This window comes from Nannospalax galili, unplaced genomic scaffold (genome assembly GCF_000622305.1).
Source record: "Nannospalax galili isolate Female #2095 unplaced genomic scaffold, S.galili_v1.0 scaffold1138, whole genome shotgun sequence".
Taxonomy (NCBI): Eukaryota; Metazoa; Chordata; class Mammalia; order Rodentia; family Spalacidae; genus Nannospalax; species Nannospalax galili.
The window spans coordinates 3,150,917-3,164,962 of record NW_008342297.1 but is presented as its reverse complement, the minus strand read 5'-3'; the positions used below and the strand labels follow the sequence as shown (position 1 = coordinate 3,164,962).

The following is a 14,046-nucleotide window of genomic DNA, read 5'->3' as shown; positions in this document are numbered from 1 at the left end:
TGGGAGAAATGAGTGTCGCTCTACAAGGACGGTCTTCGTCGCTTTAGGGCGCTGGCGTACTCTGGAAGCGCGACCACTAGTGGTTTGTGTTGTTGCTGCAGGTTGGTGGAGTCCAGATCCAGACTGGCTCTGAGTGCGAGCCTCTGCTCTTCCATGTTCTTCGTCTAGAGACCAGCGGAGAAGGTGCCACGCGTGAGCAGTGGGTGGAGTCGTCACATGTGTTTGCAGCCAATGCAGAGATGGGCGCTCTGTTTAGAGTTTTGGCCGTGCCAGCAGGCGCCATTCTCCTGAACAGTGCGGAGACCGCAGATGAAGAGCACTGGACTGCGATCCCCAAGGATGACTTGACGAAGACGCTCAGAGAGCAAGGCCTCAGAGACGGGAGCGTCATTCTAGTCCAGGGATTGGACAGTGATGATAGCAGGTAACTCGCTAAAGAGAAAGAGGAAGAGCTTTCAAAGTAGTTTTAGTTCAGGACCATCTAGTAGAACTTGAGCTTTATTTTAATGATAAGAATTAAATGTTCCTCTACTTCTAGTAATTGTGTTCTAAATATTATATTTTTAAAAGATTTTTTAGAATATTTTATGTGTATGAATATATGGTCTGCATGTGTGTAAATTCACTTGTGTTGTGCAATGCCCCTGGGCAGATGAGGGTGGCAGATTCCCCTGGGACTAGAGTTACAGATGGTTGTTAGCCACTTTGTGGGTGCTGGGAATTGAGCCCAGGTCCACTGCAAGAGCAGCCAGAGCTCTTAACTACTGAGCCATCTCTCTAGTCCCAGATTGATTTATTTTTATTTTATTATGCATGTGTACCAATGTGTGCAGTGCTTACAGAGTCCAGAAGAGGGTGTCGGATCTCCTGGAAGTGGAGTTACAGCCAGTTGTGAGCTGCCAACATGGGTGTTAGGAGCCAAACCCAAGTCCTCTATAAAAGCAATAGTGCTTTTAACCACTGAACTGTCACTCCAGCTCCCTAATGTTGTATTTTGTTGTTGTTTCATTCTTTTTTAATTTTAAAGAATGTGTGTGTGTGTGTGTGTGTGTGTGTGTGTGTACATAGGCACGTGTGGAGTGTGTATGAGAGACATGCATAGGCATATGTGGAGTGTGAGAGATGTGCATAGGCATATGTGGAGTGTGTGTGTGTGTGTGTGTGAGAGAGAGAGAGAGAGAGAGAGAGAGAGAGAGAGAGAGAGAGAGAGAGAGAGAGAGAGAGAGAGAGAGAGAGAGAGAGAGAGAGAGAGAGAGAGAGAGAGAGAGAGAGAGAGAGAGAGAGAGAGAGAGAGAGAGAGGCATGTAGGCACGTGAAGGTCTAAGGACAGCTGTGGGAAATGATTCTCTTCTGCCCTTCGTGTGTGCTACGGGATCAAACTCAGGTCATCGGGTTTCCATGGCAAACACATTTACCTGCTGAACCATCTCTCCAGATGTCGTTTTCTTTTGAGACAAGCTCTCATGTAGCCAGGCTGGCCTCTCTGTGCGGCTGAGACAGTCCTTGAACTCTCTTGCTCCTCCTGCCTCCACATCCCAAGTGCTGGGTTACAGGTGTGCACCATCATGCCCAGCTCCTAAATAGTGCGTATGGAAATGTTTTGAGTTATAAAACTTGAAGAAAAATGTTGTATACCTTTTTTGAAAACTTGGTAACAATGCAGGTGTCCCTAGTTTTATAGTGTTTCACTTAACATCTTTGCCATCATCACCCAGTTTTCCACTGCTTAAAGCTAGTCTTCAGGAAGCATTTAACTACTGAGCATTTTCCACTGCTTTAAGCTAGTCTTCGGGAAGCATCTTACATTTATATCGTTCTTGTATCTCACTTCAGGTGAGGTGTCAGAATGGAAAAATTGAAATAAAGAGGAGAGTTAAGGGCTCAGACACACACTCCCCCAGAAGACCTCGGCTAGCCCATAGTTTTCTTCTGCTCACAGGAGGATTTTGTTACAATAAGATACTGCCAATTCTAACATAAAAAACAGGAATCCTCAATGAAATACAAATACGCGAAGTACATGACTACAGATATGTAGCACTGTCAGTCTACACAGTTGTGCACAGCTGCCCTGCTGTTAAGTTCAAACTCCAAGGGGTGGGGCTTGGTATTCTTCTAAAGCTTTTCCTAGGGCTTCCTGTGCAGGCAGACATCAGTAGATGACTGCTCACTTACAGAAGTGCCCTGGAAGCTGGGAATGGTGGCACGTATGTAGCCTGTCATCCCAGTACTTGGGAGGCAGAGGCAATAGGATTAGGAGTTTAAGGCCAGCCCTGACTACATAGTGAGTTGCAGGTCAGCCTAGACTACATGAGACCCTGTCTCAGAACAAGGAAAAAGAACAAAAAGAGGAACTTCCCCCTTGAAAACAAAAATCATTTGTTTCAGTTAGAGGATTTGGAGCCAATGAAAATCAGCTCCATTGACAACTACCTCACATAACCCTTGAAAGATAACTGATGCTCATGGCGGCAGCTGGGTGGAGTGTGGTCCCTTCTCCTTGGCCACGTAGAGGGGTACATGCGGGTTCTGAAAGTGGTGTCCAAAGAAAACTGCTACTCTTTTGATCCCTAAAAGTGGCTGTGAGGGTTCATGTTTGGGTGTCTTTCCTTGACCTGCAGTTTGTTGCCTAAACAAGCAATACGGACCAGCAGTGCCAAAGAGACCAGCTGGTTGCATGTGAGAAATTTATGCCAGTTAGACCCAGAAGAGAAGCAAGTTCAAATACCCGCAGCTCTTAACACAGTGAGTAGATGATCATTGGTTTGGCTGACAGTTCCTAGTAACAGCAGTTTTATTTATAAAAACCTGTGTCAGTTTTTCCAAACAGCTGTCTTAGACTTCTAGTCTTGTTAGCGTTTGACTACTGCCCATTTAATTCTGTCCGCCTAGAGCCTGTTTCAGGACAGTGTGGGCTGCTCTTTTAAAACTCTAAAGCCTAGAATTAGAATGTGGGAACTGCCTAGTGGTTTGGGAATCCTTTGGCTCTGATAAGCACGAAGAGCTATTTTTGAGGATCTTTTCTGTATTTTTTAAGCACGTGCATGTGTATGTAAATGTATGCTTGTTATTTTGTTTTTGTGAGATTTTGTTTTTAAGTTTCTTCAATTTTTATTGTACACTGAGTTCTACGTAAAGCCACGTGTCCTTAAAAGGTAACATCTCAGAAAAAAGGCTTTTTATATGTATTTGGTTCTACTGTATTAAGGACTTTCTTCTACATCCAGTTAAAAGAAACTTTTACTAAATTGTTATTTTCTTTTAATATTATTGTTTCTTTTAAATCTTTTTTTTTTACATTTATTTATTTGTGTTAGGGGGAGCCATGTGTGTGGAGGTCAGAGGACAACTTGCAGGTGTCCATTCCCTCCTTCTACCATGTGGATTCCAGGGATCAAACTCAGGCCATCAGGCTTGGCCACAGGCACCTCTACCTGCTGAGCCATCTCACCAGCCCTCAGTATCATAATTCCTAGCAGGCATCAACGTTCACTGATACTCTTAGAAGGAACAGTGGAAGCTCAGTGCACAGAGCTCAAGGGACTGGTTCCTGACCCTAATGGGAAGCTTTGGTGGCATCCTGTATCACCCAGGTCTACTGCTGATACTATGTGGGTTCTGGTGACAGATCAGGTAGATGATCCTGATATCACTTTTACCCCAAATTGCCTGAAAGGCAATTGGTCTAAACTGGGCTAAAAAATAATCTAAAATAAAGCCATTTAGCTAGAAACTGTAGCTGTCCTGGATTGCTGTCTTGCATTTCATCTGTTCCCGATAAAAGGAGTACAGCTGTCTGTAGTTTCCTCTGCTCATCAGGTGAGTGGCTGTCAGTTTATTGCTCTGCGGCTGGAACTGTTTCTTCCACTTTCTGCAGGTATCCTTTTTGTCCCTGTTAAACCAGATTGGTGAAAACTATTTACATCTATTCTGAGTTTTTGCTTTCAGTCTTATAAAGAATATCAGAGATGACCACAATAACTTTATAGACAAAACAGATGCCAGGTATTACCCCAGACAACCCCTCTGTGTCCATACTGATGATCTTCATTTTCATCTCCATCCATTCAACTTATACACAGTCATTAGTTTATTTCTCTATTTTAGGTGGTGTTTGATATTCGAATTAAAGCCATAGAGGAGTTAAAATTAATGAAGGAACTAGGTAATCGTTTACATTTGCTTTTTGGTTTTTAGCTGAACTTAATTTTGGTTTTTTTATTTAAAAAAAAATGGAAGAGTACAAAAAATAATTTAAGGATATCTCCTAACCTACCACCCAAAATGGACAAATGTTAGTATTTTTTCATGTGTGTGTTTTTGTGCTATAAAGTCCTATGTGTTCTCCTCAGACCTCCCCTCCTCTCCCCAGCTACAATTGGTACATCTGACCTGACTGTATTTGTAGTGTACTTACTATAAATGGTATTTATATGTAGGTATATTTTTTACACTTGCATAAATTCTATGCTAGATATTCTACAAATTCACTATTCTTTCAGCATTAGCTTTTAATGGCTTAATGAGATGTAATTTAGGAATAAAGTTCACTCATCTTAATGATAGGAAAGGAACAGATAGAAACCAACACAGTTCAATTTTAGAACATTTCGATCTCTCCAAAAACATTCCAGGACTCATTTGTGTTCTGAGAGCCGGGTGGGAGTGAATGCACTTTGTGCTTCTGCGAGGTCATTTTCTGGCCATTTCATACAGTGGAGCCAGACAGTTTTTAGTCATTTGTGTCTGCCTTCTTTTTACATAGCAGAGTATTTTCTGAAGCCTGTCCATTTTTAGCACCTGTCAGTAGTTTGCTCCATTTTAGTGCTATCTAATATTCAGTTGTTGGGATGTGTTCTGTTTTATTAGCCAGTTGATGGGCATTTGGATTGTTAACACTTTGGGGATAGTGCTTCTATACACATTTATTTGCCCACAGGCCTTCACGTGAGCCTGTGCACTCAGTTCTCTTAGGTAGATACAGGATTAGAATCCTGGGTCGTACGACAGATTTACATGTAATATTAGAAGCTGCCATACTGTTTTCCACAGTGGCTGGACCTTCGCCTTCCTCCTAATAGAGTTCAGGGTACAGGCTCTACATCCTTGCTGGCTAGCGTTCGTGATTGTCCTTTTTCATAGATTCTAGTGACTATAAATGGGAATCTGATTAGAGAGAATTCCAAATCAGCATGTAGAATCCATTGAACTTTTATCACCAGCAACAAAAACAAAATGGGCATCAAAATTTAGAAAACCATTTATGTTTATCTGTTTATTCATTGGGGTTTTTTTGTTGTTTGTTTGTTTTTGTCTTTTTGAGACAGGGTCTCCCTGTAATCCCAGCTGTCCTGGAACTCACTATGTAGACCAGGCTGGCCTTGAACTCACAGAGATCCGCCTGCCTCTGCCTCCCAAGTGCTGGGACTACAAGCGTACGCCACCACGCCCGGCCTTGTTTTTTTTAGATAGGGTCTCACTGTATAGCTCAGGCTGGCCTGGAACTTGGAATTCTTCTGCCTCAGCCTCCAGGTGCTAGAATTGAAAGTGTTTGCCCTGGTGCCCTTACCAGAAAGCATTACTAGTACCATAAAGTATCAAAGATATATTTAGCAAAGTATGCTCAAGATCTGTGCCCTGCAAACTAGAAAACCTTCTGTGAGAAACTAAGGAAGGCGTGGATCAGTGGAATGGTATGCCGTGTTCGACAGTCAGAAGGCAGAGGAGGGTTGGTTTGTAGAGTCCCGTGTGCTATTACACACAATCATAGCAGTGTGTTTTGGTAGAGGCTGACAGTGTGATTCTAAATTTACCTGGAAATATGAAGTAGCTGGGCACGTGGTATGCCTTTGGTCAGCAGATATTGAGGTGAGCCTGGGTGACGTAGTGAGTTCCATGCCAGCCAGGGCTGCATAGTAAGACTTTGTCTGAAGAAAAAGACCCTAAAGTAACCGTAACAGTTCTAAGGGGAAAAGATGACAAGTCTGATTTCAGGATTTAATTTTTTTAATCTAAAACTGTAAGATTTCTTAGAAAAAACATACAAGAAAGACGATGACTTTAGTATAAGTATTTAAATTTTTTTTAATTTTTTTTTATGTGTATGTGAGTATTGCCTGCATGTAGGTAAGTGCACCCGTGTCATGCAATGCCCTTGGAGGACAGAAGAGGCTGTTGGATCCTCTGGAACTGGAGTTACGGGCAGTTGTTAGCTGCCATGTGGGTGTTGGGATTCGAACCCAGGTCTTCTGCAAGAACAGCCGTGTTCTTAACCACTGAGCCATCTCTCCAGCCCCGAGTAATATAAAGATTTTTAAAAGATTTGTTTATTATTATGTGTATGTAGGAAAAAGCCTCATATATGTATCTATACTATGTGCATGAAGTGCAAACAGAGGCCAGAAAAAGGCATTGGATCCCCCAGTCCTTCCCCAGCACTGAAGTTACAGGCGGTTGTGAGCTACCACGTGGTGCTGGGAAGCAAACCCAGATCCTCTGAAGAGCTGTGACCTGCCTCTCTCCAGCCCCGGGTTTGTTTAGAGCACAGAGCACAAGCCCTGGGAAAACGTCAAGACAGGCCTTGGCAAAATGGAGGCTTCTCCTCAAAGGACACTTGCAAAGGCTACCGCTAGGGAGCTACAGCTAGGGAGATCATGTCTCTAAGACACAGATTGGACAGTAGACATAGAACTTACCAAAAGTACTTGTGGCCTGACCAGAAGATATTCCAACCCAAATTGGGCAGACCTGCCTGTGAGAGAAAGCTGGTGTCAGCAGCTGCCAGATTCCAGTCATAACACCACTGTGTAGGCCAGTTGAAAATCAGAACCCTACAAAAGCCAAATGCTGGTGAAGACGTGGAGCAAACTGAGTCCCGTGTCTTACTGGAAGGAGTGCAGAACGGCACACACCGTTTAGGATGCCTCGTTTGTTTGTTTGATTTTATAAATTTAAACAATCACATAGTATTTCTTGATATTTGCCAAAGAAAAGGTAAAGCATACACCCTTATAAAAACTTAAATGTGGGGCTGGAGAGATGGCTCAGCGGTTAAGAACACTGGTTGTTCTTGCAGAAGACCCAGGTTTGAATCCCAGCACCCACGTGGCAGCTAACAACTGTCTGTAACTCCAGTCCCAGGGGATCTGACAGCCTCTTCTGAGCCCCATGGGCATTGCACAACACAGATGCACTTACCTACATGCAGACAATACATGTATACACATAAAATAAAAACTTAAATGTTTATAACCAAAACCTGGAAAACAATCCACAGGTCCATGAACAGGCGAAGGGATGGACAAGCTGTGGTGCAGGCAGTTAGTGGGGCCTGTTGGTGCAGAACAGTAACTTCCCCCCCACACACACACAACATGGAAGAATCTAGACGTCATTATGCCAACTGAAGAGAAGTAGGTACAAAAGTACATGCTACATGATCCTGCACATGTGGAACTTTTGACTACCACAGTTTAAGCTATAGTTACAGAAGATCAGGATCAGGGAGTGAGGGCTTGACTGCACAGAGGCATGAGAGACTTAGGATCGGACAGATTCCGCCTCAAACGGATGAACCTCAGTAAAGCCGTTGTGTGTGGTTTATTAATAGTTACTGGTTTGTTATTCTGCCCTGTAACTGGTTTCTCCTTCTATCCTGCCCCCACCACCGCCCTTCCATCCTCTCTCCCCCCCCAACGCCCTTCCTGTAGCAAGCAGTCTTCACTGCGTATGGGCTTGATTTTATTAATAGTTACTGGTTTGTTATTCTGCCCTGTAACTGGTTTCTCCTTCTGTCCTGCCCCCACCACCGCCCTTCCATCCTCTCCCCCCTCCACGCCCTTCCTGTAGCAAGCAGTCTTCACTGCTTATGGGCTTGATCCTGCTCTGCTGGGAGCCTTTGATGCTTTTCCGCTGCACTTAGGCTGTTCTTAACCCAGCCTAGTGTCCTACACAGTCAGGACCCGCCTGCCCACCGCTCACTGCCACCCACTCTGTTATTCTCAGCAGACCGAGCAGCTGCCTCTGGGAGCCTCTTGCCCGGGCTCCTGTCCGTCCATGACTCGGGACCCGCCTGCCCACCGCTCACTGCCACCCACTCTGTTATTCTCAGCAGATCGAGCAGCTGCCTCTGGGAGCCTCTTGCCCGGGCTCCTGTCGGTCCATGACTCAGGGTCCCACCCTGTCTCTCAGTCTCAGTTCATCTCTCTGCTTCACACTTGATGCCCTGTGCTTTTGCTTCACGCATTTATGGATGTAGCCATTTTCTTTGTGCCGTTAGCACCACTTCTCCCCTTGAGGGCAGAGTGTCCTGCACAGAAGATGCCCACAAGGTGCTTGTGGAATGAATATGAAAAGGGCCTTCCGTGTGTGTGTGTGTGTGTGTGTGTGTGTGTGTGTGTGTGTGTGCGTGCTGTATGTTAGACTTAGGCAAGGAGTTGTCTAGTTATGTTGCCCAGGCTCAGCCTTTAACTCCTGGGCTCAAGCAACCCTCCAGTCTTTGACCAAGTAGCTGGGACCACAGGCATGCACTACCACACCCAGCTGGAAGTGAAAGGTTTTAAGGACACAGTATTTAAAATCCACTTTTTAAGTTAGGGAAGTCCTTTAATACACTTATTTCACATGGAATCTGTATTAGAATTATACGCTAATGTCATAACAATATAGCACAAGATACAGAACTGAGGAACCTCAGGAAGAGATTTAGGTCTCTGCTACTCTTGCCCATTCAGAAGACTTGACACCTTGTCCCTCCAAGTTCATACTCTCCTCTCTGGAAAACCCCAAAACCTTAGTATGTGCTTTCCCCAGAGCAGAAATCTGTGCCTTCAATAATGCACACTGGCCGAACCCATTTTGCTGAACATACTTTAAATGCAGGTGTTCTGCATTGCACACTTAAGGTTCAGATTGCAGAGGGTAATTGACGACAGCATCCTGCAGTTGCCAGCTGTGCAGCTCACAGGTCACTGTAACTACGAGGCATGCAGTCGCCTCACTGCTTTTTAAGTCTAGTGCTGATTGGTCACTATACGCAACCGGCCATGTGTGTGGCAGTTAGCTTACCTAGCATTGCAAGAATGTTCAAGAGGCTCCCAGAGGCAACTGCTCGGTCTGCTTAGAATAACGGAGTAGGTGGCAGTGAGCGGTGGGCAGGCGGGTCCTGACTGTGTAGGACACTAGGCTGGGTTAAGGACAGCCTAAGTGCAGCGGAAAAGCATCAGAGGCTCCCAGCAGAGCACGTAGTGGAACAGTGGACACTGGGGGGAGGGAGTTGACCATGGAGGGCGTGCCCTCCAGCGCAGGCAGCAGTGTGTGAAGCTCGAAGCAGCACCTGTCGGTGGCACGGCTGGCGGTCAGGAGGCTCCAGACATGCAGCTGAGGCACCTGGTGAAGGCAAACCTAGTGCCCTAAGCGAGGAATGTAGCTGTGATGAACAGGACAAAGTACCCCAGGGGAAGTGGTGCTAGAGAAAGATGTCACATGAAGGTGCTCTCACAGAGGTCTCACGGCATCTCACAGGTGTGCCACCCTTGCCGGTGGGGTGGGAGAGAGGCTCGTGCTGTCCCATCAGCTCTTCATGAGGAAAAGCCAGCCCTGATCACACTACTCTTGATATATTTTTTGTTTCGGAGACAGAGTCTTACTATGTAGCCCTGGCTGGCCTTGGAACTCACTGTGTGGACCAGGCTGGCCTCAGGTTGGCAGTGTTGCTCCTGCCTGTTCCTCCCAGGAGCCAGCATTACATGTGCGCACCACACCCAGTTTTTGAGAAGTGTTTTACACACTGTAAAAACTTTCAGTTCTCAGTTTGTGGTGTTTAAAATACATGTCTAAATATTAGCTTTACTGTTTGGGGTTTTTTTTTTTTTCCTTTCCTGATGTATAACGTCAGAATTTTTTTCTTTTTTGGTGTTTTTGAGCCAGTCTCCCTGTAGCCCCAGCTGTGCTGGACTCGCTATGGAGACCAGGCTGGCCTCGAACTCACAGAGATCTGCCTGCCTCTGCCTCCCAAGTGCTGGGATTAAAGGCGTGCACCATCACGCCCGGCTTACCTCAGAATTTTTAATGTTTTGGGAAAAAATAGTCTTTGGCCAGTTGTAACTTTCCTGCTGACGCATGGCTCTGAGCCGCCAGCCTATGTGGCTTCAGAGTGAAACTTGTCCCCGTTGGGTACTTTTTGTTTCACTTGTTGGAGAGTTTTGTTTCATTGTTTTGTTTTGTTTCGTTTTGTTTTGTTTTTGAGATAACATCTTACTATGTGACTGAAGCTGACCTTGAACTCACAGCCTCCTAACTTTGCTCCTGAGTGCTGGAATTCCAGGCATGTGTCCACACTGTGCTCACCTGGAGTTTGGCTTTTTGATTTGGGTTCTAGCTGAGTGTACTTCATCCTAATTAAAGTGGCTAACCAGCAACTTTTTGTTCACAGCTGAGAACAGCTGTTTGAGACCCATTGATAGAACTGGGAAGCTCCTTCGTCCAGGTAAGTCTCGGCAGTTTCCAGACCAACAGATGCATAGTCAGAACACTTTTCCCTTAAGTGAGGGCCTCAGTACCAATACTCTCAAAGTATATTTACAAGCTGGCTTATGGGCAGGTTTCCGTCCAGGTATCTGCCTCATTTTAGAGACCCTTCTATCACTTTCTTCCGAAATGAAACGTGGGTCTTTCTGATGCTCCCGTCCTTTGCTAGTCATGGCGCGTTCTAACTGGCTCTTCCTGGTCTTACTTCTGAAGCTGCTTTGCGTCCTCCACTCATTTTACTGAGCTGTCAGCTACGATACAGTCTTCGCTTCTCCCCTGTGTAGCTCCTCTGGTCATCACACCTGACTCAGTCACAAACGAGCCTAATGAGTTCGGGTATTCACTGTCACAACTTTAAATGTGGATGAATCGAGCCCCTTGTGCGGATTTTTTTCATTCATAGAAACAAGTCTTTGGCCAAGACATGTTTACTAAGTATGAATCTTTTCTTAGCGCTATGGCACACGATAATGAGAGTAACGTAAGAGTGTGGAGATTCAAAATTACACTCAGCCATAGTGGGTGTGATGCTTTCACAGAAAGCACAGCTCGTTTTTTCCTCTCAATAGTCTTTGTGGGGGAGGGCAGCCTATGAAAACCTGTTGCCAATGTGCTAGTGCCAGGTGGAACTCAGGGCCTTGCATATGCTAAGCACACTTTACTTCTGAGCTGTACTGCAGCTCTGATTGTCTGGATTTTCAAAGAAGATAAGTCATTTGGCTACGGGAGGTGGGGATACGGAGCGGTCATGCTGCCTTCACTGTTCCCCAGTACCAGACAGGTGCACTTTGGAGGAGGCAGAAGTGAAGCTGGGGAGTTCGTTGGGACTGTGTCCTGGAAAAGCACCCACTTCCTCTCAGGTACGGTAACCGCCCCCAGCAGGACAGAGTCAGCCCTTCCTGGCTAGAATAGCGTAATTAGTACATTAAGTCCCCTAGTAATACTGTTTTTCTACAAAAGACTTCTTAAATTTTCCTTAATTTTTATTTTATTAAAACATCTGTGTAATTCTCTTTTCAAGTAAAAATACTGTTCCGAGGCATATATATGAGGTTCCTTTTCTATAAAAATGTTGTCGTTAAGGAGGCTGTGTCAGGATTAAGGCCTGCCAGTATGAACCCACTACGTGTCATAAACTGAAAGCACCCCATAAACATTTTAACACCCAGGATTACAGTCACTGGCACCCTGCGCCCACAGCTAGCACTGTTTCATTTTGGTTTTGTTTTCAGTGGTACGAAAATTAGCAGTCTAACAATCATTGTCATTTTAGAATAGTGAAAACAGTGCAGTGATTTGGGGCTTAGTGTGGATCTCACAATGGTGCTGTAGTTTTACCGCAGTTCCTCCATCCCCTCTCTGTCGCATTCACTTTCTATATAAAGTACCGTGACACTGACCCCTTGCCAGGAGCTCTCCTAGATAATAAACTCTTTTACAACCTGAAAGTCCTAATGGTCGCTCCATTCCCACCTGGATCAAGGCAACCCAGACTCCCATCTGGCTCCGGGATCCATTGCTCCCCTTCAGCCTGCTGTCCTCAGATCCTAGCAAGTAGCAGTGCATGACAAGCTCACAGGGGACACCTGTGACCAGGTAGATAGGAAGGCAGACAGAGCTGTAAGGAACTGAACTGATGAGCAGCAGCAGATACAGTCTGTTCCTACGGTACCTTGGGAAATACTGTGGATGGAGCCCCTAGACAGAAACTTAGATCAAAACTAAGTGACTCAGAAAGAAACTTACTGTGTATAGTGATACCATCACCACGGGGGTGACCTGTGGGTGGAGAGCACAGTCCTTAAAAAGTGGAAGTGCATGTTGGGCACACACTGATAAGGAAGCATTCTATTTTTACTTTTCAGAAAGTGAGATTGTTGTTTAAATTACATTAAATTTTTCTATACAGCCTTCTTTTCACAAAATTTGGTATTTGTTTCGTTTGTCTGTTTTTGTGGTGCTGGGTTATACCCAGGGCCTTGAGAACGCTGGGCCAGCCCTGTGCTGAGCCGCAGCCTAGTCCTGAAATTGTATTAATGCTCTGTGGGCCTTTGGCTTTAAAGTAAATAATATAGACTATGAAAATTCAGGTTAAATTATAGTCACTTCTGTCTTGCCATCAGCTCTTCCTGTTTTTTGCTCTGGGAACTGACATTGAGCCTGGAGCAGAGATGGAAGTCATAGTTGAAGAAACAGCCTCTGTCAGAGATGTAAGTAATTACTTTTTGGTTTTGGGGGTGGCGGTGTTCTGTGTTAGGATTTGGAGGTTGTAAGGGAGGGTTACACGGAATGTTCCAAGAACTATTTATGTTCATTAGAAGTCAAGTTCAGTGGGCCAGAAAGTTGGTGAGCAACTGGGATTTTTAAATAAAATTGCTATTGTTGTATTTTCTTTTCTGACCATCAATAGCATTTATTTACTATAGAAATTTGAAGTAGGCAGAACGTGGTTAAAGGAGCCAGCATGGTGGCACACATGTATATTCCCAGCATAGACAGACAAGCACGAGTCAGAGATGGCTGTTGAGCATCAGGGGAAAAGTAACTTAAGCTCTGTGTAAGAAACTACAGGAATTTAGAAATGGATTGAAAGAAAAGAATTAAACTAGGTGGGTTATAATTCCAGCACTCAGAAGGCTAAAGCAGGATTATCGTAAGTTCGAGGACAGCCTCCACAGTATAGTGAGTACCAGACCTGGCTGGGCTATATAAGACCTTATCTCAAAAGAACAAAAGAGGAGAGAGTTGAAACCCCTCATCCCTTGCTATGTCCCGGATACACAAAGTTCACATGCTCCCATAGTGCAGACTTTGTAAGAACATAGGCACTGGGAATCTGTTCTGTATAGATTTAAGGGTGCATCCCATCCTCCTTCGTTAACTGGACCCCAAGTCACTAATAGGTAACAAGAAGTTTCTCTGTATAGAAGTATTCTAACTAATAAAACAAGGGTGTGTCTGTCTGTGTCGGGGTCTCACTCTGTACCCCATGCTTGCCTCAAATTCTGTCTTCCTGCTTCCAGCTTCCAAGTGCTGGGATCTATGTTGTATGTCACCATGCCCAGGAGGACACTTTGTAGATGCCCATTTGATGCTCCTGTACTTTCCTGACCCCGTTGCAGGCTGGTCGCTGGTCTCGGGGTCCCTCATGGCCTCCGCAATGCAGTGCCCAGGGAGGAGCGTCACCCTTCTGCTGGCTCTGGCCCTCCACACAGCTGCTGACCTTGCCTCTGGAAACGTCTGTCTCTTGTCTGCCACAAGGCTGTAGCTCTTGTTATCTGACCCACCAGGACCTCTGTGTTTCTCTTCCTCTTGTCCCTGCCACTTGAGGGTTCCTAGATTGGACCTTGCTCCGGAGTATCCAGCTGCCAGTGCAAGCTAGTGAGGGGCCCATGGCGCTCCTGATGGCCAGCTGCCTCCCAGAACACGCTGCTCATGTTTCTCTCCTTCACTGAGTGCTCCTGGCATTGTGTGTCTGCTCAGGTCAACAATCCTGAACTCTTCTTTGGTTCTTCTCTC

The 14,046-nt window shown here is 45.3% G+C and overlaps 1 protein-coding gene across 4 annotated transcripts in view; it reads left to right on the top strand.

Moving 5' to 3' along the window:
• Usp40 (ubiquitin specific peptidase 40) overlaps positions 1-14,046 on the top strand; it is an 84,175-nt gene that overhangs the window by 47,462 nt on the left and 22,667 nt on the right. For all 4 annotated transcript variants that reach the window (XM_029565961.1, XM_017799389.2, XM_017799388.2 and 1 more), the window contains exons 16-21: positions 102-424; positions 2,622-2,745; positions 4,108-4,165; positions 10,433-10,486; positions 11,299-11,387; positions 12,651-12,737. In XM_029565961.1, coding sequence (XP_029421821.1) covers positions 102-424; positions 2,622-2,745; positions 4,108-4,165; positions 10,433-10,486; positions 11,299-11,387; positions 12,651-12,737 — 735 coding nt within the window. The remainder of the gene's footprint in view (positions 1-101; positions 425-2,621; positions 2,746-4,107; positions 4,166-10,432; positions 10,487-11,298; positions 11,388-12,650; positions 12,738-14,046) is intronic.